General features: G+C 34.0%; 3 protein-coding genes across 3 annotated transcripts; 1 reads left to right on the plus strand and 2 right to left on the minus strand.

Annotated features, from left to right (window-relative positions):
• Positions 1-274: 274 nt before the first annotated feature.
• Positions 275-14,237, minus strand: LOC110696036 (translocation protein SEC62-like). The gene is made up of 5 exons (XM_021873300.1): positions 14,061-14,237; positions 12,875-13,189; positions 2,190-2,391; positions 1,526-1,754; positions 275-759 (listed from the first exon to the last, which is right to left on the minus strand). Exons 1-5 carry the CDS (start codon positions 14,145-14,147, stop codon positions 486-488), a joined length of 1,107 nt encoding a protein of 368 aa, XP_021728992.1. The 5' UTR covers positions 14,148-14,237; the 3' UTR covers positions 275-485.
• Positions 14,238-15,688: 1,451 nt separating this feature from the next.
• On the plus strand, positions 15,689-16,625 carry LOC110696196. The gene is made up of 2 exons (XM_021873480.1): positions 15,689-16,053; positions 16,333-16,625. Exons 1-2 carry the CDS (start codon positions 15,747-15,749, stop codon positions 16,554-16,556), a joined length of 531 nt encoding a protein of 176 aa, XP_021729172.1. The 5' UTR covers positions 15,689-15,746; the 3' UTR covers positions 16,557-16,625.
• A 986-nt stretch (positions 16,626-17,611) lies between these two features.
• On the minus strand, positions 17,612-21,161 carry LOC110696168. Its single transcript, XM_021873456.1, has 6 exons — positions 21,096-21,161; positions 20,739-20,825; positions 19,871-20,026; positions 17,922-17,975; positions 17,748-17,795; positions 17,612-17,632 (listed from the first exon to the last, which is right to left on the minus strand). The coding sequence occupies exons 1-6, from the start codon at positions 21,159-21,161 to the stop codon at positions 17,612-17,614; spliced, it is 432 nt and encodes a 143-aa protein (XP_021729148.1).
• Positions 21,162-22,264: the final 1,103 nt, after the last annotated feature.

Raw genomic sequence — 22,264 nt, forward strand, 5'->3', positions numbered from 1 at the left:
GCATCTCTTACGTAGATGTATGTTGAAACTGTCAACAATGTTAAAAGTGCAATGTATGTTCTCGTAGTAGTTTTTAAAAGCTGAAAACGTTGTAGTAAAAAAATTACAGACAAGCAAAAAAAAAAAAAAAGGCTCCTTTCATATTTTGTGTTTTACTCCGTTTTAATTTCAACAGTCAACGAGGTTAACAATGCTAAAACGATAGTGCACACATTTTTTTTCTTTTTTCTTTTTTTTTTTTTTTTTTTTTGAATAAATGTCTAAGCAAATTTAGTTGTAAACAAAAGGTGAAATCAAGATGTTAGTTTCACCAAGATGTTGACGTCCAATAAGGTTCAATTTAAATAAAATCAGATGAAAGGGTGCCCCTAGGTTTCTCTCACACGTTAAATACATGGTTTTACAATGTAGAAGGGAGAGAAATGTAACAAAAATGGTAGCCATAAAACTGTAATTTTAAGTAGACAAAATTAACACAATATGGATTATACATCTCCATGATGTTGTTGTGACTGCCCCTTGTCATCCTCAATATCCTCTACGGTTTCTTCCACAGGCTCATCACCAACATCAACATCAACATCTACGCTACTTGGTGGTGGTGGCACCTCAAAGTTGGATCCACTATCACTTGCAGACTCATTATGAAAGTCGGTCACATTGACTCCCTCGGGTTGTTGATTCATTATTCCTGAGATAGCCAGTTTCGGGGACCACTCCAGGACATCATCAATGATATTAGAAACCCTCTTCTGGTACCTGAAAACATAATGTTGGCCATTAGGCTCTGTTCCCTTCAACTTAAACCTATTATTGGGGTCCTAAATTCCTTTCTCAGTTAAATTCAACAAAGTATTTTACGTAGTAATTAAGAAACTCAGCTCGTCAGTCCCATTTTAGTTTGATAAGTATACAATACCAAGCATTTCTTTCATTTTTTTTTCTAACCATGAAAAAGAACTCAGGTAAATGGGCCCTCCACAACTACTATCTTCTCTCTCTACTTCATACTCTCCTTGTTCTCCTTTTTTATTTTTGGGATGTACTTCGTAAATAAAAAAATTTCTATATGCAACTATAAGTCTAAGTGTGTTTAAACTCTACACTCCAATTACCAGTGGAATTTGTAGCACCTTCCCAATCTAAGTAAATCATTCTATTTTACAGGAAAATAAAAAATAAAAAAATAATAAAAAAAATCTAATTCCAATATTATAAAAACATACTGTGTGTGGTTTCGTAACTAGACCTTAGATGATAAAAGAAAGGATCTCCTATAGGTTACCACTTATGTTATAAGAACATGGTCGCAAAACAACATTAAAACCAAACAACATTTTGGCACAATTTGAAAAATCAATGGCCATTTCAAAATGTCCAGTATCCAACATGGGTATTATTGGTAAGGCAATTACACCACAACACTAACAATAAATTTTTAAAATAAAAAACAAATGCAAATTGAGAAAAGCAGACACCAGTAAGTACAGGGCTAGACAAAAATAGATTTGAATATGACACTAACCTAGCTCGAGCAGCTTCATCAGGAGCATGATGTCTCAAAATCAATATGACAACAACAGATGTTACAGCATAGAAAAGCCGGCTAGTCCACTTTGGTGGGTCCTCTTCATCTTTTTTAGGCCAAAAACGGAACAACTCGCTCAATGTTGCTTCTTCTGCAAGAATATTGGGGAAAATCCACACGCGCTTTCCAAGGAAAATCCAAAGAGCACCAAAAATCGTGGCTCTCACTGCAATTGTAATCACCAAAAATTAGTGATACATGAATTGAAGACCGACAGTATAGAATGCAAGTTAAAACTAATGCATCAGAACATAGAATGCAAGTTAAAAATATATGGGTCTTGTAATCTGTTAAAAATATATATCCACCCATTCATGCAATATTATCAGACGAAGTCTGGCAATCTTCAATAAGATTGAAAGCCACCAGTGCAGAATATGCAATAAGGTTGCACCAACAAAGACAGTTGATAGATAAAGATTTGAGGTGGGGTGGAGGGATCTAGTGATTCGGCAACAACTCCATACAATAACAAGTACAGTAAATGAAAGTGATAACAAGTATAGGCCAGGAATATATGAATGAAATCAGAAACAAGAAGATAACAAGGAACAAACTACAGCTGGCAACAACAAAAAATATCAAGACATAGGAAACATACACATTAGAACGCTAAGTATAAGTAGAAGAATCCCAGCACACGAGTAGAGTACCACAAGCTTGGCCGTGTGTGGGTACACTGGAAATAAGCAGATTGCTAATGTTAGAACAGGCCAAGAGAATGAGAGAAGTGTCTGCCACAAAGGATGCCGCTTTATAAATGTCCATACAAAGAAAGCATCATTATCTGAAAAGGTTTGAACCTGCAACACAACAAGAAAAGTGGCAAATGAACACCAACAGGAAGGAAGAAAAACTTTAGACTTTTTTAAGAAAAGACTAGTCACATAGCAAACGGGACAGCAAATATATCTTACTCTAGATTCTTAATAATCATAATCACATCAACTATAGAATAATAATAATAATAAAAAAAAAAACAGAGATAATGATAATTGCCTAAAGGTAAGTTCATGATTTAATTAGAAAAAACTTACAACCCAGAGAGATAGAGTTAAAGACTTGAGTACTGAACAGTAAACTACGACAAAACACATCATGAAATAGCTCAGTCTTGCTAGATTCCTGTTCTTCAAACACTCGGACAGAGAAATTTACAAGAAAACTATAGCACCCATTTCCCAAGACAGTCAAATGGATGAGAAACCCCAATGTACAATTCGCTAATCCAATTTATCATAAATTACAAGAAAGAACAACATTAAGGAGGACATGAATGGTCATAGATTGTACCCTGACAAGTCCATATTTCAGAAGACATGTTAAGCATAAACACATCATGGAGTAGGAATGTCAAAACAGAGAGAATAGAATTCACTCACATCAGCATATGATTAACATGGATCCAGCCCAAACCCAAAAACAAATTCCTACATTTTAAGATGTAATTTACAAATAATATGCAGACTGCTCTAGAGGAACCATCATCACAAATAAGACCAAACAAAAGTCCAGAGACGGATCTTACAACAATAGAGGAACAAGAAAATTTTCACTTGACAATTCACAAAACCTTGCATCACACAGAGTCTATACAATTATACAAATCCAGGTAAAGACCTTGTTACACCCTTGAATAAAAAGGGAAATAGATTGATGATAAAATCAGCAAGAAAATGGATTGGGAAGCTAATCATGAGCTTCAACTCCTTTAAATATGACCATCATTTCCCGGAAGGCCAGCTGCGTTTGCTCACCCCTCTTTCCAGTTTCCATGCCTAATTCATTAATCTCTTCCATGTCAACAGACTAGTCACCTAACGCGTTGTTTCATTGATCCTCAACTAGAGCTGTCAAAACATGACCGGATTCGAAATAACGACTCAAACATGATAATTAACCGACCCATCTGAACCCAAAAATATAATGACCCAAACCCGACCTGAAACAAACCCTAGACCGTGTTAACCCGAGTATGTGCAACCCGAACCCGAACATGAACTGACCTGGAGATGACCCGACCCGAATGTAACCCGTAAATTATTGACCTGAACCGAACCCGACTTGAACCGAAATTGACCCAAACCCGTTTTAACCCGTCGGAACCCGAATTTAACCCGACTAGTTACTAACCTGACCTGAATTCAACTCGACCCGTTCCTTAGCCGACCCAAATTTAACCCAACCAATTACAAACCCGACCCAAAATTAACCCGACTTGTTATTAACCTAACCCAAATTCAACCCGACTTGTTATTGCCCCGACCCGAATTTTACCGGACCTATTACTAACCCGACCCATAAATTCAACCCGATCTGTTACTAACCCGACTCGAAATAAACACGACTTATTATTGACCCGACCAAAATTCAACCCAAATTGTTCATGATCCGATTTCAAATCATCTTAGATGCAATTTAGACAACCTTATTATTGTTAATCAAAGCATTTTGTCTAAAGAGACCAAGACGGTCCACGCCAGCAAAAGAAATGAGCATCATCCTCAAAGTTTAAGAGTTAAATATAGTATATATTTGTTGTATGGTCAAAGGAGATAATTATTTTCTTAAATTATAAACAATAGTTCCCTACTATATTGCCATATAAATTATAGTCAAAGAAAATAATTAACTTGATAAAAATGATAATTATCTATTTATAGTTAGTTTAACTCGAATATGACCTCACTGCGAAATGACCCGACCTGACTCTAACTTACAAATTATTGACTTGAACATAAAACGACATGACTCCGAGAATGACCCGACTTGGAAATGACCCAACCTGGTTATAACCCATAAAATATTGACTTGAACCGAACCCAACTTGAACCCGAGAATGACCCGACTTGAAAATGACCCGACTTGATTATAACCCGTAAATTATTGACTTGAACCTAACCCGACTCAAACCCGAAAATGACCCAACCTAATTCAAACCCGCAAATAATTGACTTGAACTGAACCCGACTCGAACCCGAGAATTACCCTAACCCATTTAAACCCGAGAAAACACAACCTATTGTTCACCCTACCCGAATGTAACCAAACCAAACTTGATAAGAAGTATGACCTGACGTGACCCGTCTAAAGCATGACCCAACCCTAACCCGACACGCATAGGTTATGGAATTAATCCGAATTGACCCGACCCAATAATACCGACCCAAACCCGTCCTGTTTACCCGAATTGACAGCTATACCCGAAACCTCCAAATATTCTCAAAACGAGTGGATATTCAATTTTGGAATTTTTTTACTTTTTTTCGCCCGAATATATAAATTACTGAAATGTTTACCATGGTCCCAAATACCCTCCGGAATTCCAATTGGGTGGGTAAAACCATCAAATTTGCCTTTAAACAACCAATTTACCGGTTTATAACTTACACCGATTTCATTAATTTAAGCCTACCACGAACATTTATGACAATAAATAATAATCACATATGGTTCCAAACGGCATTATATGACTCCAAGATGTAACCCCTAAAATCTCAAGTCTTTTCGATACCGGGAACTGAAACCTCCAAAATTTCTTAGAAGACGTGGATATTAACGTTCAATTTTGAAATTTTTTTGGCTTTTTTTTGCCCGGAAATAAAAATTACCGAAATGTTTACCATGATCCTTAATACCCGCTAGTAGTCAAATTGGGTAGGTGGAACCATCATATTTGCCTTTAATCGGCCAAATTACCGATATATAACTTGCACTGATTTCATTAATTCAAGCCTACCACGAATATTTATGACAACATATAATGATCATATATGGTTTCAAACGGCATTAAATGACCCCGATATGTATCCCCTAAAATCTTAAGGCTTTTCGACAACAACCCTAAAACCTCCAAAATTTCTTAAAAAACGTGAATATTAGCCTTTTATTTTGTAATTTTTTACTTTTTTTCGCATAAAAATAAAAATTGACGAAATATTTACCATGGTCCCAAATACCCTCCGCGAGTACCATTGGGTGGGTAGAACCATCCAATTTGCCATTAAACGACAAATTTACAGATTTACAACTTACACCGATTTCATTAACTCAAGTCTACCACAAACATTTATGACAACATATAATGATCATTTATGGTTCCAAACGACATTATATGACCCCGAGATGTATCCCCTATAATCTCATTTCTCTTCGACACCGCCCAAAAACCTTCGAAATTTATAAAAAGGCATAGATATTTGCCTTCAATTTTTGAATTTTTTGACTTTTTTCGCCCGGAAATAACAATTGCAGAAATGTTTACCATGGTCCATAATACCCTCCCGGAGTCCAATTGGGTAACTGGAACCATCAGATTTGCCTTTAAACGACCAATTTACCGATTTACAAACTTGCACTGATTTCATTAATTCAAGCTTACCACGAACATTTATGACAACAAATAATGATCATATATGGTTCCAAACGACATTATATGACCCCGAGAAGTATCCCCTAAAATCTTAAGGCTTTTCAAAAACAGCCCCGAAACCTCCAAAATTTCTCAAAAAACGTGGATATTAGCCTTCAATTTTGAATTTTTTTATTTTTTTCGCCCAAAAATAAAAATTGACGAAATATTTAACATGGTCCCTAATATCCTTTGGGAGTCCCATTGGGTGGGTGGAACCATCCATTTCGCCTTTACACAACAAATTTACCGATTTACAACATGCACCGATATTATTAACTCAAGTCTACCACGAACACTAATGACAACATATAATATTCATAAATGGTTCCAAACGACATCATATGACACCAAAATGTATTCCCTGAAATTCCAAGACTTTTCGACACCGAGTCCCGAAACTTTCAAAATTTCGCTAAATACGTGGATATTAGTCTTCAATTTTGAATTTTTTTTTACTTTTTTGGCTCGAAAATAAAAATTGTCAAAACGTTCAACAAGGTGCCTAATACCCAATTGGGTGGATAGAACCATCCAATTTGCCTTTAAACGGCCAATTTACTAGTTTACAACTTGCACCAATTTCATTAACTCAAGCCTACCACGAACATTTATAAGAACATATAATGATCATATATGGAACCAAACGACATTACATGACTCCTAAATGTATACCCTAAAGTCTCAAGTCTTTTCGAGACCAGGCCCTAAAACCTCCGAATTTCTCAAAAAACGTGGATATAAGCATTCAATTTTAGAATTTTTTTACTTTTTTCGCCCGGAAATAAAAATTGCCAAAATGTTTACCATGAGCCCTAATACCCTCTTGGAGTCCAATTAGGTGGGTGGAACCATCCAATTTTCCTTTAATTGGCAAATATACCGGTTTACAACTTACACCAATTTCATTAACTCAACCCTACCACGAACATTTATGACAACATATATTGATCATTTATGGTTAAAAACAGTATTATATGACCCCAGATGTATCCCCTAAAACCTCAAAGCATTTCGACACCGGGCACCGAAACCTACAAAATTTCTCAAAACGCGTGTATATTAACCTTCAATTTTGGAAACTTTTAACTTTTTTTCGCCCGAAAATAAAAATTGCCGAAATGTTTTCCATGGTCCCTAATACCATCCGGTAGTCCAATTGGGTGGGTTAAACCATCCAATTTGCATTTAAACGGTCAATTTACCAGTTTACAACTTGCACTTATTTCATTAACTCAAGTCTACCACAAACATTTATGACAACATACAATGGTCCTTTATGGTTTCAAACGTCATTATATGACCCCAAAATTTATCTAATAAATCTCATTTATGTCGACACCTAGCCACAAACCTTCGAAATTTCTCAAAAAGCGTGGATATTAATCTTCAATTTAGGAATTTTTTGACTTTTTTCCGCCCAGAAATAAAAAATGCCGAAATGTTTACCATGGTCCCTAATACCCTCCGGGAGTCCAATTGGGTAGATGGAATAATCCAGTTTGCCTTTAAATGACCGATTTACCGGTTTACAGCTTGCACCGATTTCATTAATTCAAGCCTACCACGAACATTTATGACAACAAATAATGATCATATATGGATGTATCCTATAGAATTTCAAGACTTTACAACATTAGACCTCAAAACCTCCAAAATTTCTCTATAAACGTGGATATTAGCCTCCAATTTTGAAATTTTTTGATTTTTTTCGCACGGAAATAAAAATTGTCGAAATGTTTACCATGGTCCCTAATACCCTCCGAGAGTCCAATTGGGTGTGTGGAACCATTCTATTTACTTTTAAAAGGCCACTTTACCGATTTACAACTTACACTGATTTCCCGATTTACAACGGCAAAATTAACTAACTTGCACCGAACTCGACTAGAACCAAAATTGACCCAAACATGTTTTATTCCGTCAAAACCCGAATTTAACCTGACTTGTTACTACACTGACTTGAATTCAACCCGACCCGTACCTAACCCGACCATCATTTAACCCAATGTGTTACAAACCCGACCCGAAATCAACTCGACTTGTTATTGATCTAACCTTAATTCAACCCGACTTGTTATTGACCCGACCCAAATTTTACCATACCTATTACTAACTCGACTCGAAATTAACACGACTTGTTATTGACCCGACCTAAATTCAACCCAAGTTGTTCCTCACCCAATTTCAAATCACGTGAAATGCAATTTAGACCACCTTATTATTGTTGATCAAACCATTTTGTCTTCGAGAGACCAATGATCCATGCGAGCAAAAGAAAGGAGTATCATCCTCAAATTTAAGAGATAAAAATATACTTCCTCCGTTTTTTTATTATTGCACCTTAAGAGTTTGGTGCAAATATTTTGGTAGTGGAAAAAAGTAAGAGAGAGAAAGGTAAAAATACAAAGTTGTCCATGTGACATTGATAAACTAAAAAGTAAGTGTGAAAAAGTAAGGGTATGTTGGGTATTTGTAGTGTAGACACACATAATTTTTTTCCTAAAGAGGAAATGGTGCAATATTTGTGAAACTTCCTAAAAAGGCAAGTGGTGCAATAATAAAAGAACGGAGGAAGTAGTATATATTTGTTGTATGGTAAAAGGAGATAATTATATTCCTTAATTATAGACTGTAGTCCCCTAGTATATTCCCATACATATTATAATGAGAGGAAATAATTAGTTTGATAAAAATAATAATTATCTTTTTATAGTTAGTTAAACCCGAATATGACCCGACTTGGAAATGACCCGACGTGATTGTAACCTATAAATTATTGACTTGACATAACCCAACTTTAATCCGAGAATGACCCAACTTGGAAATGAACCAACCTGATTATAACCCGCAAATTATTGACCTGAACCGAACCTGACTTGAACCCGAAAATGACTTGACTTGAAAATGATCCGACCTGATTATAATGCGCAAATTCTTGACTTGAACCGAATCCGACTCAAACCCGAGAATGACCTGACCTGATTCTAACCCGCAAATTATTGACTTGAATCGAACCCGAGAATTACCCTAACCCGTTTTAACCTGTGAAAACACAAATTAAATCCGACCTATTGTTCATCCGACCCGAATGTAACCCGACCCAAACCCGATAAGAAGTATGACCCGACTCAAGCATGACCAAACCCAAACCTGACCCACATAGGTTATGAAATTAATCTGAATTGACCCGACCCGAGTTGACCTGACCCACTCTTACCCGACTCAAACCTGAACCATTTACCCGAATTGATAGCACTATTATCGGCCACAATTAGAACTAGACCTAAAGTCAGAAATATTCCTTTACATATAGGACACCTTGTGAAGCCGGGTGGGTTCATCAAAGGTATTTCATTCCTGCATGCAAAAACACTATAACACTTAAGCTACTAGAGCACAAAAAATAAGGGCCCCGTGTCTTCCATTAGGCATAAAAAACCCAAGGAAGAGACAAGAACTGAGCACAGTTTTGAGGCAAGGGAAGGATATCATGCCTAATATAGCAAGATGGCTAGCATAGTGGCTATGGAAGGCAATCTAATTTGCACTAATATTCAGCAATCACCTCTACTTTCATGAATCATTGCAAGTGATGTAGAAAAATCCCTAAGACATTTAAAATGTTTTAATTTCAAACAATAGTATTTAGCTAGGTTGCAAATGGTGATGCATCAGAGGCTATAGAGGAGCTATAGGAACATGAACTATAAAGGTCTAAAAATCTTTCCAGAATTTACAGAAACAGAGTCTCTAACACAACTTGTAAGCTCCCTTACCATCCAATGTTGAAGGCCAAAAGATGGAATTTACAACAAGAAAATTACCCGTTGTAATGATACCAATGACTAACTCAGTAATATCAACATTCCATCAAACAAAAAATGTTTTCCCACATGTTTGGATACAATGAATAATTTCTAAAATCAGGCCTAAATATTATCACATTCGACAAAGAAAATGTTCTCCTTTATTTAGACCTTTCTTTCCCCAAACTCTCACTATTCTCATACAATGTTGGCCAAAGGAAGCCAAAATTGTGAGAAGCAACACAAAGGGACGCTAGACAAACACCAACCCAAACACCTAGTGCAACTTAACTAGAAATAACAAATCCTTTGCAACACAATAAAGAGACAAGATCTCCATCTCCTCCATGACTAAGTGAAACTCATAGCCCCAATGCCTAGAGCAACTTGAAATAACAAATCCTTTGCAACGCAACTTCACATTCTTCTTTTACAAACTCTTCTTCTTAAGAAATAACTCTCATAAAGTATTCTTAAGAAACCAACTCCATGGTCAACAAGTCCACATCCAATAAAAAGTCATATAGCATTACAACACATCCAAAGATCAACCCTTGTATGAAAGCTCGAATATACTTTAACTTCCTCATAAACTTTACTATAATTACAAAGGAATTAAAAATATTAGAAAAAAAAATAATACTTTCTCCGTTCCCCTAATGTTGCAACAACGGGGGAAGACACGAAATATAAAATGAGGAGAGATATAACGTAAAATAAAGATAGAGACCCATGTGATGAGGAGAGAGACAAGTAGACAGCATGTGCAAATATTGGGTCATGTTGCAATATTTGTAAAACTTCCTAAAATGGTAATTGTTGCAAATTTAGGAAATTGGTGAAGTAGTAAATGAAATATATCTAAAAGAAAATTTGTTTGTTTTCTAGTTTCCTTTAAACTCTAAGAAGTTGTTCTTATATATCCCTATCATAATAGCTTAGATTGTGTTTGCAAATGTTCTTAAAACGGTTCAATACTTCCGCATATAAAGAGACATAGATTCTGTAGTTTAAAAGAAATGCAATTTGTTGACTACTATCACATTGGGAATACAATAATACATAGCTCTTTCTCCTATTATGCTTCCAGTTTCTTTACTTCACTTTGTTTCTTTTCTTTGTTTTCTGTTTCTCAATGCTTCTCATTGCTTCCTTGAGTTCCATCTATTTCCCCCACTATCTACTTTTCCATCCTACTATTTCCAATCAACTTTCTCAATCTCTACCAATTAAGGTATTGCCATCTCTTTCCAATACATTCTCACCATTATAGAATCTAATACTTATTAACAATATAGGTCAACCACAAATTCTCAAATCAAAATGTAGAGCTTTAAATAACTACATAACATTCAATAATCGAAAATCCTATCTCCAAATAAAATCTATCCAAGTAAAAAACCTCAGGTGCTCTGGTAACCCCAAACCAGGTAACCCGAAACAAAACCAAGCATTTCATAAACCCACCATTGCAGCAATAAAGCGCTGACAGAGTCGCGTATCATAAAGACAAAATTCCTAATGCAATCACCAAAACACCTCACATTGCTTTAATATATGAATCATTATTCCTCACCAAACAATACACGTTCAATTTCAAACTTAAGATCCAACGAGAAGATGAATCATTCGCAGAGACCTGCACAGTATCCTACCTGGCACGCTTAGAAGCATGTGGACCACACACTAAGAACAAGAACAATTGCTCAAAGCCTCATAATCAAAAAATTTGGCAGCCATATGCCCAATTGCCCAGCACAAAATCAATCAGTAAGGTGTAAACCATATTTGATCAGCAACATATAGCACGAGCCTTCTAAAGGGCATAACAACATGCTATTAACAACTTAGTGAGAGGATAGTGGTGTACATCCCACAATCTCTACTCTCACAAATGTGTACACTAATCACTAGAGGTGGTTATTGGGTAGGGTAGCCCAATGATAATAGGGTCAGGGCCAAACTTAAAGGGCTTTTAATGGACAGGGCCCTGCCCTTATTAAAGGGGTCAATATAGGGCCAAAATGTTTTTCCAATTTAATTAATAAAGAAAATAGATAATGTAAAAATAGTTACATAGATAAATTTATATTCATATATACTTAATAATGGCTTTGTCCAATATTTTTTAAAATTGATATTTTGTAGGCCCATCCATTATCGACCCGCTATTGACTAGGGGTGAAAGTTCGGTTTGCGATTTGGATTATAGCCAAAACCGAATCCAATCCGAATTAATTCGATTTCGGAAATCTCATCCGAATCCAAACCGAATTATGATTCGATCCGATCCAATCCAAACCGAATTAATTCGGTCTTTCAAATTAGAATTCAATCCAAACCGAATTTTGTTCCCTTCTTTTGCAATATTCAAACTCGAAACTTGAACTTCACCTAGAAAATTCCTACAATCATTTCTTTTTAACTAAATTCTTTGTGAAAGAGTAAGACATTGAGAAAGGAGAATTGAGAACTAGATTTTTTTTAAGTTTATATATGAAAGGGAAAAGTGGTTGGATAATTTGAAAAAGAAAATGAGCTTAAATTATTGGGTCGAAATTCGGTTTGTAATTCGGTTTTCGATTTTTTAAAACTCCAAACCAAATCCAATCCGTAATTGATATTTTTTAATTTTTTCAATCCAATCCAATCCGAATTTAAAAAAATCCAAACCGAATTAGTAATTCGGTTTGGTTTTCGGTTTTAATCGGAATCACTTTCACCCCTACTATTGACCCGCGGCTCGCATTGGTCCTTCCCAATATTGACCCTATAAAATTTGACCCTCTTTGACCCGATCCACAACTGACTCTCACCGATCCTGACCCGACCCGCCCAATAACAGGTCTACTGATCACCCATATTTACAGCTCTAAATACTGACTTGAAAGCACAATAAGTTAAAAGTCACAAGAAAACAAAGTTTATAAAAAGAAAAATTACCCTAATTAACATCTCAAAGTCAAACCATACAAATTTATAATACAAACTTAATTCCAAAAGTGTCTTTTCCTGTTTTTTAAGGACGGAAGGGGTTGGGTTAGGCGAGCAAAAAAAGAAACTTACAGAAAAGATCTCCAAATGTGCAGGCCATGTTGACAACTTCTTCTTACCCGGCCTTAAAGTTTTTACAACACGGTCACATCGTACAATGAGGTTTTTCTTCAATAGTACATCGGCAATATCTTCTGCTTCTAGATTACTATCTGATCCCAGTATATCTCTGACCTCTGGGTGACTTTTTAAGAATCTCACAAAATCCTTCCCCCTGAAGTACTCAACGCGTGTCTCTTGTAAAACTGCCCACCTTGACTCCAATTCTTTATGATCTCTCACCTTTTCAGCAAATAACAGGTATACATCCTTCTCTACAGCTTGTTTCTGAAATATAACACGACAATTCAAATCAGAGATGTATCCACACCTCCTCAAAAACACAAAAGGAGCTACATAAGACAAACATGGATACATAGCAAGGAAAGAATAACCTATAAGAAATAAAAGAGCCACCTCATTTGCTTTTGTAATAAACTCGTTGTTTCAAACGGGTTCAAATTACCAAAGTAACCAATCTGCTAGAGCTAAACAATAAAAAACGAATAGAAATTCAAGCCACCAAATCATATACATCACCGAAACGACGAGTTCACATAATTGGTACCAGTCTTTCCAATATGCTCCATCCGTCCCGAAACAGTTGCTACTTCCCTCCTATTCTCTCTCCCTAATTCATTCCATATGTTCCGTAAGTCCGTATCAAGAAGAATCCGAGCAATAATCAACTTACAATTACCGAAAATGAAACAAACTTTCTTCGGACATCCCAAATTATACTATGCGTATGATATATTCGAAGAGAAATCACTACAAAATAGGCATGCATTGCTTAATCTTCTTAAAAACACCATGATCTCATACACTGTTAACATCTATCAATTACGAAAAAACAACCTAAAATAAACAAAATTCAAATCTAAATCACCAAAACAAACTTAAATATCATTCATCACAACAATTAAACCTCAATTCACAACAAAACTTCAACCGAAATTGAACAATTCATCAGCCAAAACAGATAAAATCATCAACCGACAACTAATTCCATTAACAGAAACATCATCAAGAAATTAATCATCCAAAATGTGACAAATTAAAAGACGAAATTCAAGATCTGTAACTAACTTAAACCCTAAATCATCAAACAAAAATCAACAAAAATGCGAGAAAAAGAGGAGAGAGAAAGAGGCTGAACCCGAGGAGGAGTATCACTGCCGCCGCTTTGCAGAGATCCGGCGGATGATCGCCGGACTTTCTTCTTATCGGCGCCGGCTTTCTTCATATTTTCTCTCTCTGATTATTTTTGTGATGGAAGAAAGAAAAATGGGTTGGTATTCACGTATTTCGACGAACTTATTTGAAACGTTTTTATGTTTCTTTCTTACAAAATCTGTTTGATTTTTTTTATGCTGTACTCGAGTGTAGCATAACGACGTCATTACTTGTCGTTTTAGCGTTTTGAGCTTATGTGGCGGCGTTTGGATGCGGCACCTCAGAGCCAATTATTTTACACGTTGGTAAGTAAATATATAATAAAATGAGCCATAAAAATAATACAAAACTAAACTAAGGGAATGAAATTTGAACATGTAAGAGAGTCTATTACGTATATCTGGATGTACCGTATACTAGGGGTCATTTGGTCATTCCATCAACAAATGTGAAATTTGAACATGTAAGAGAGTCTATTACGTATATCTGGATGTACCGTATACTAGGGGTCATTTGGTCATTCCATCAACAAATGTGAAATTTGAACATGTAAGAGAGTCTATTACGTATATCTGGATGTACCGTATACTAGGGGTCATTTGGTCATTCAATCAACAAATGTGTAAAAATATTACTTATTTATTTGTTGATGGAATGAGCAAATGACCTTGTACAGTACACGCGGATGTATATAACAAATTCTAAACATATAACAATCTTAATCAGTAGGCCAAGATTTAATACATGTATATAAAATGTTGGTGCTTTGGGGTAAACATAAAAACAGTGAAGATAAAATAATGTACTCCCTCTGTCCCATAATATTTGACACGATTTCTCTTTTTCATCAATACCATAATACTTGACATGTTATGGAGTACTAAATATCTAATAGGACCGCTAATAAAAAAAAATATTTCCCACATTTTCTCTCTCTTCACCTAGTCCGCTTTTACCCCACTTACTGTTTTCTTGCAATATAAAAATATAAAAGAGAATCTTTTATACAATAAACTAATGTTTTAAATGGACTCACTTGTAATTTTCTTAAACTACGTGTTCACTCGAAATCTCAAGTATTATGAGACGGAAGAAGTAGTATAGTAGCACATTGGGAAAATTTAAGAGTAAATCTATGCCTCTAGTAACCTGAGTCATGAATTACTCTAATAAACACGTTGTTGGTATTAAATTGTGTTTAGATGGTATCATTTAAATACCAACAAGGAAATATATCAATTCCAATAAAATATTTTTGTCTTTGTTGATATTATTGAATTAGTATTTTGGTATCATGATAATACCATCTAAAGTATAATTTAATACCAATGCGTGTTATTAGAGTCGTTCATGACTCGAATTATTATGGTTATGGATAGAGAATTCCTCAAGTTTTAATATGAACATGCAACCTTTAAGGAGCATCAACTTGCTTATCATTTAAGTCAGCTCTTTTTGATTCCGATAGTTCAATCAATATGTAACTTATGAGCCTTATGGAATTAATTATAACTGGACTCTTATGAGCCTCTACCAAGATCCTCTCTCATGAGCCACAAATATGGACCCACATGAAAATGCAATAATAATATAATGAACGGTTTAAATATTTGTGGAATTGTGGCTGTTGAAAAATACAAAATCATAGCACAACCTTATCCCTCCTCAAATGCATCATCTTTGCTCTCTGTCACCTCAAACTCCATTACCAACAACAACAAACAACTACTTTCACTTCTTCAATCCCAATAATTCTACTACTAATCATGGTTTATATGGAATTAATTGGAGATTTAATCCACTAAATATGCTACCCAAAAGAGGCATTTATCATCAAGGGTGGATTATTTCATCAGCAATGGAAAATGATTCAAATTTTGAAGTGGACCAAGATAAGGCTAGACAAGCTCTTAGTGATCTTGACCAACAGCTTGATTCTCTCTCCTCCAAACAAGTCAATCCTCCTAAAATTAGAGGTCTTGTATAATTTCTCTCTTCTAATTAGCTCCCTCCGTTTTTAGTTGATAGTCGTTTTAATTTATATGATGGTATATGCAACCATGTTTAATATGTACATTATTCAACAAACTTGCATAAAAAAGGGTGAATTGAGTAGCACCACCCAAATTAGATAGAGTTATTCAGTTTTTATTCAAAGGTTTGGTTTCTATTACAGTAATACCACGTGATAATGTTACCTTTTCATGTTACGTCTTAGGACTAACAAAATTAACACGTTTTGAAAAATATTGCAGCCTCGAGTATTGGCGATTTGAAAGGGCAAGTGAGAGATGAGCCACCAGAAATATCAGGATCATATTTAGGATATACAGCATTTGTTCTTTTTTTGTTCACAATATTTTATAATGTACTTTTCTATACAGTCATTAAACCTTCAGTCGATGGACCAGATGAAGATATTGCATCTACTGATGTTACTTTAACTTATCAAACTCCCGATGTAATAAGCCAACCATAACAATAAAAACATTTTAATTTGATAATATAAAGTTAATATTATCTTATTCGTTTAATTTAATAGCACCTCTTTTTTCTCCAAGTCAGACGATATTCTTGATATTATTAGTAGATTGTTGTTATTTATTATCTTTGTTATTGAGATTCAATTTGAAACCAATAATTGTTCCAATTTATTATAGTGATGTTGGTTTAATTTGATTAATTTGTCTTCAATTTCAATTTAAAAATAACTTTTTTGATGGCTTGATGCATGATCGGTTAATTGATTGCTTGTAAATGAATGAAAATAGTTATAGCTTACAAGTAATTGATTGTACATATTGATTCATACCTAGACTTATATAACATTAATTATTCCGAACCCATAATCGAGCCAAGCTCACCATTTTTAGTTCATAAAAAATGGGTACGAGAACGTGATGTATGATTTTTTTTTTAATTTTATTTTGGTATTGAGGAGAGTTAGATAAGAACATTAAATCATTAAGTACGAGTAATAAGAACATTAAGACATCTCAACATATATTTTACTTATAAAAGGTATAATTATTCAAAAATAGAGATATAATTCTCCACAAATTCGGAGTAATAATATATTTTTACTCAATAATTTCATAAGGACCTCCATAATAAAAACGATGACCCAAAAATGATCGCTACTAGTTCCAGCATCCGCGGTTGTAAAATCAGTACAATCCTCATAAAAATCGGTATCCTCGGGGTTTAGAAAACCACGATCAACTTTCATTTGGAAGAAAACTGCTGATTTCCTATAGTCTTTTCTTGCCTTTAGACCACTACCCATATAAGGGTCTGGTTCAGCTAACCCTGGATTGCTAATCTCTCCACCCCATTCTACATTCGTGGCTTCTTCTGCCAATGATGTAAACAAACTTTTTGGCCAATACCCAACTGGCCTTTTGTCCTCATACATCGACAACCACCAATTCTCGTCATCTTTGTGCTACACATCATCAAAATTTCAAACATATAATTAATATAATATACGGAAAGATGTTATTTTTTAAAATTTGATTTGGATGACTAGACTTGTTAATAACGTGTATGCTGTAACTGCAAATGTACATCTACGTACCTGGTCAAGATATAAATTCCAATAAGTGATGTTTTCGTCATTGATATGCATATATTTATCGGGATGATTGCCTATAAAAATGTTTTTGGATACTTGAACAAAACCCTTACAATCAAAATTGAAACATCCATTTGCTCCAGCCTGTGACACAAAAGAAAAATACTACTTAATTAGAATAGAGAATTATAAAGAAATGCAAAAAATTATTAAAAGAGAGGTGTATAAATACAAATATTTACTTATATATAGGATGTAGTAAGGTTATACCTTGAATCTTATGTAAAGATGAGCTTTAGTGTTGTTGAACACAGATGGATTTACCTATAAATTTAAAAGTATACGTATTAAGGTTTGTACATTAATAAATTATTAATAATTGTTGTACATACATGATGATTCCAAATGTATGACGCTTTATTTTGTTTTTTTGGTGTTTAGAGAGCCAAAAGGACGAGGGTGAGAATTGATCTAGAATTGAGTGAAAAGCTCTAACCACAATGCGTGGTTCCTACACCCAGGTGTACCATGCACATGGTACACCTAAATTTTGAATTTCAAATTAATTTTAAAATTTTAATTTCATTTTCAAAATCTTATTATCCAAAATACTATATTTAGTTCTCTTTATTTTTTAAAAAATATATTCTTTTCATATTTTTTTTACCAATTTTAAAAAAAATTAATAAAAATATTTATTTTAATGATTGTTTTGTGTATTTTTTAGGAGGTTCTTTATATGACTATATAATGTTCTTTATATATATATTTTTTTATTCTCTAAAATTATTTCACCTAAAAAGAACTAAAAATATTGTTTTTAAATTTCAAATTTTAAATTTATAAATTTCATTTTCAAAATTTTAGTTTTCAATTTTTTTTTTTATTTCATTCATATTTTTCACCTTTAGTATATATAGTTACAATATTCATTTTAGGGTTGGTATATATAATTTTTTTGTGATGTCCTATATGTGATTTAATAATGTTCTCAATTAGAAAACTGAAAACATGATGTAATTTATAGTTGTTTGTAATGTACAATAATTTTTGTAAAACTATATCTTTTTCCTTATGTCCATAATTATATTATATAATGATTTTTATTAGATTTTTTGATAGTTTATTTTAAATGTCCATTTTCTTTGATTGCGTAATTACAATGTACTTTTATCGTCACATATTGTTCATTGCTTATTGTGAAATGTTCTTTGAATTTTGTCTTTGAATCGTGGTAGGTGTGTGTGTATATATATATATATGTTCATTACATAATATTATCATGTTCTATAATAATATCACGGATGTTCTTTAGATCTTAAAAATAATCATCAATAGAGAAGATCTCAAAAGAATATCGTCATCAACCTTCACGATCCTGATTTTAAAATAAATATATGTAGTTAGTGATAATTAATATTAAAAAAAATATAGAATTAATAAATGATATATTATTTAAAAAATATTATAATAATTCAAAGAACATGCAGAATAAATCAAGAACATCGAAGCAAAGAACATAAAGGATAAAAATAAAGAACATTCATATAATTGTTCAATAACTATTATAACAAACATAAGTACAATTTATAAAGAACATCATCTTCAACCTTTGACAAAATACAAAGAACATCATCTTCAACCTTTGACAAAATAAAAGAACATCATCTTCAACCTTTGTCATATGGATCTCAAATTCATAAATATCAAAATTGAAAAAAAAAATGATATTTTACAATAATCGTGCAAAATAATAACAAAATATGATCAACCTAATAAACAAAATCCTGAAATTAAAATCATAACAAATAAAATCAAATTACCTTCTCCGATCCATCGATTACAATGTTCTCATGATTTGCTCTGTATTTTTCTCTTTACAAAATTCTTTATAAACTTTATTCTCTCTTAATTCGAAATTTAAATATGGTGAAATTTAATTTTGAAAGTTATGTAAAAATGGAGAATATCATGTTGAATCTCATGAATTGTGGAAGAGATTGATTTTTTATTTTTTTTAAATAACAAACTGATAGCTTGCAAATGAAATGTTAAAAACTCGTCATTTAACACTAGGTGTACCATGAGCATGGTACACCCTAGTGTACTATGCAATTTTCACTCTACCCACTTGAGCTATGCTCCACTCTCTCTATGACTCTTTATAAATGAATTATTTTAAATACGAAGTAAGTAAAACAGTCATGGTTTAAACTAACCATCACACCAGCTTCGATAATATCGGGTCCATTTGAAACTTTCATTCGAGAAGCAGACCATTGTTTTCCAAACACAGTAGATTGATATAAGCTTACCGCGGCTCCCACTCCATGAAATTTCCTGCCTCCATAGCCTGTACTTACAATAGAAGCACTCTGCATCAAACCAATAAAATAATTAGAATTTAGAAGTAATAAAAATTATATTTTGTTATAATCGAGTTATGATAGAGTATAAAACATATTCACGGGCCTCAACCAAAAGCTTAAGCTGATGGTTAATAGAGCATAAAACACATCATGTTTTATACTCTATCAAGTTAATTGGATTGTTTAGTAATCATCGAGTCAAAGTTCATAAATTAAACGACTTTTAGACGCGAAATAATTGTCATTTGAAATTCCCTTTGGTTTAAAGTGTCATTCATATGTAACTCATTTACACCCCTACATCCACATTTGAAATTTTTACACAAAAGAATTCATAAAACATAAATAATGAAGGTGTACTTACACAATGTTCTCTATCTATGTTAGGTTTGATGGTTGAAGGCTTTAGGACGTTAAGAGATCTTAAAATAGGGACGGTACCTAAAGGACATCCTTTTTTGAGCCCTAAGTTATTGGGTTTCCCTCCTTGACTTTGCAGAGAAATTAGCTTTTCCTGTAAATAAAAAATTGGATGATCTCAAAAAATTAAAAATAGGTCTTACATACTTTGGAAAATTGATTTTTTTGGAAAATTGATTTTGGCACAACCTTATGCAAAAAGAGCATAGAAAATCGTGCTCTCATATAGAAGTGTGCCAAAATCATTTCCCCTGCAAGGCTACAGATATATCGTATAGTTGTGTATCTATTGACTTACCTTAGGCATATGGCTTTTTATCGAAGAATTAATAAAAGTCGGTTGCTTATAAAAATCCACACAATCAATTTCTTCTCCTGTCTCCATCTGCAATATAAAAGCATACTAGTAAAAATATAGATTATTTACTTTGAAAAAAAGGCGTGGAATCTTTCATTATTGTTTTCTTGTGAAATGTAATGTAATAACTATTGGACATAACTATATAAGGTGTAAAAATTCAATGATTCTTTATTTCTTGTCAAAAAAATATAAGGTGTAAAAATTCAAACTTTGCATTATTTTTCATTTGCTTTGAATTTCATAATATACACTAGAGATAAAACTAGAAAAAAGTAATTTGATCTGAAAACACACTTTGATGGTAAAAACCGGTTGTTGTTTGTAGAATGGGGATCCATTGACTCCACACAAAACTCCCATTACTATAGTAGAAATGAAAAGGCATGCTAGTTTAGACATTTTTGCAGTCATGATATTGAAATAATTTAATTAGAAGAGAATGTAATAAATCATCAGTTTAAATAGCATCATTGGTTTGGAAAATAAAATCTACGAGTACATAAAAGGAAATAAATCATCAAATCATAAATGTAATAAATGATGAAATCTACAGAAAAGGAAATAAATCAAAATTGATAAGGAAATGAATTGAATCAAAACCATTTCAACATTTATGTAAGAAACTCAAGTAATCCATGACCGAGTAACTCAAGTAAGGGCATGTTCACATTTACTTAATTTCAGTTCAGTTCAGTTTAGTTCAGCTCCAATCAGTTCAATTCAGTTTAGCTCCAATCAGTTCAGTTCAGCTTTATTTCCCTCTTTCATAAAATATTCATTTCAGCTCAGTTCAGCTCAAATCAGTTCAGTTCCAATCAGTTCAGTTCAGTTCACCCCAATTCAGTAAATGTGAACATGCCCTAACTAGGGATGGCAATGGGGCGGGTCGGATGCGGATGATGATAATCCATACCCATACCCGCCTAAAAATCTAATACCCATCCCCGCCCACCACCCGTGACGGGTACAGTATCCATATTCATACCCGCCCCACTGGGTACAAGATATGATTCATCACCGCCCCATCACCCACTTGGATATTCATACTCACCTCATACCCGCCCCAAAATTGTCACAATCCCTTTGCAATGATGCTATATTGTATCACATTAATGACGATTATATCAAATTAGGTTAAGAAAATTGGGACTTTCACTATTCAAGCTTATTGGGTCTTAGGGGGTATCTATCAAGTTTCATAAATTCTCAACTCTTTTAAAAGAAATATGGTGCTGGTATAAGGTGGGTACGGGGTGGGGCGGATATGGGGCGGGTCTACTCTAAAATCCATACCCGCCCCATCAACCATGGCGGGTACACATTTTATACCCATCCCCGCCCCATCACCCGCCAAACCTCCCTCCATCCCCGCCCCACTTGGGCGGGAATGGGCTGGTCTCCCATTTAACCCGACCCACTGTCATCCCTAGCCCTAACCCCTGACCGAGAAACTTGAGTAACCC

The sequence above is a fragment of the Chenopodium quinoa genome, unplaced genomic scaffold (genome assembly GCF_001683475.1).
Source record: "Chenopodium quinoa cultivar QQ74 unplaced genomic scaffold, ASM168347v1, whole genome shotgun sequence".
NCBI lineage: Eukaryota > Viridiplantae > Streptophyta > Magnoliopsida > Caryophyllales > Amaranthaceae > Chenopodium > Chenopodium quinoa.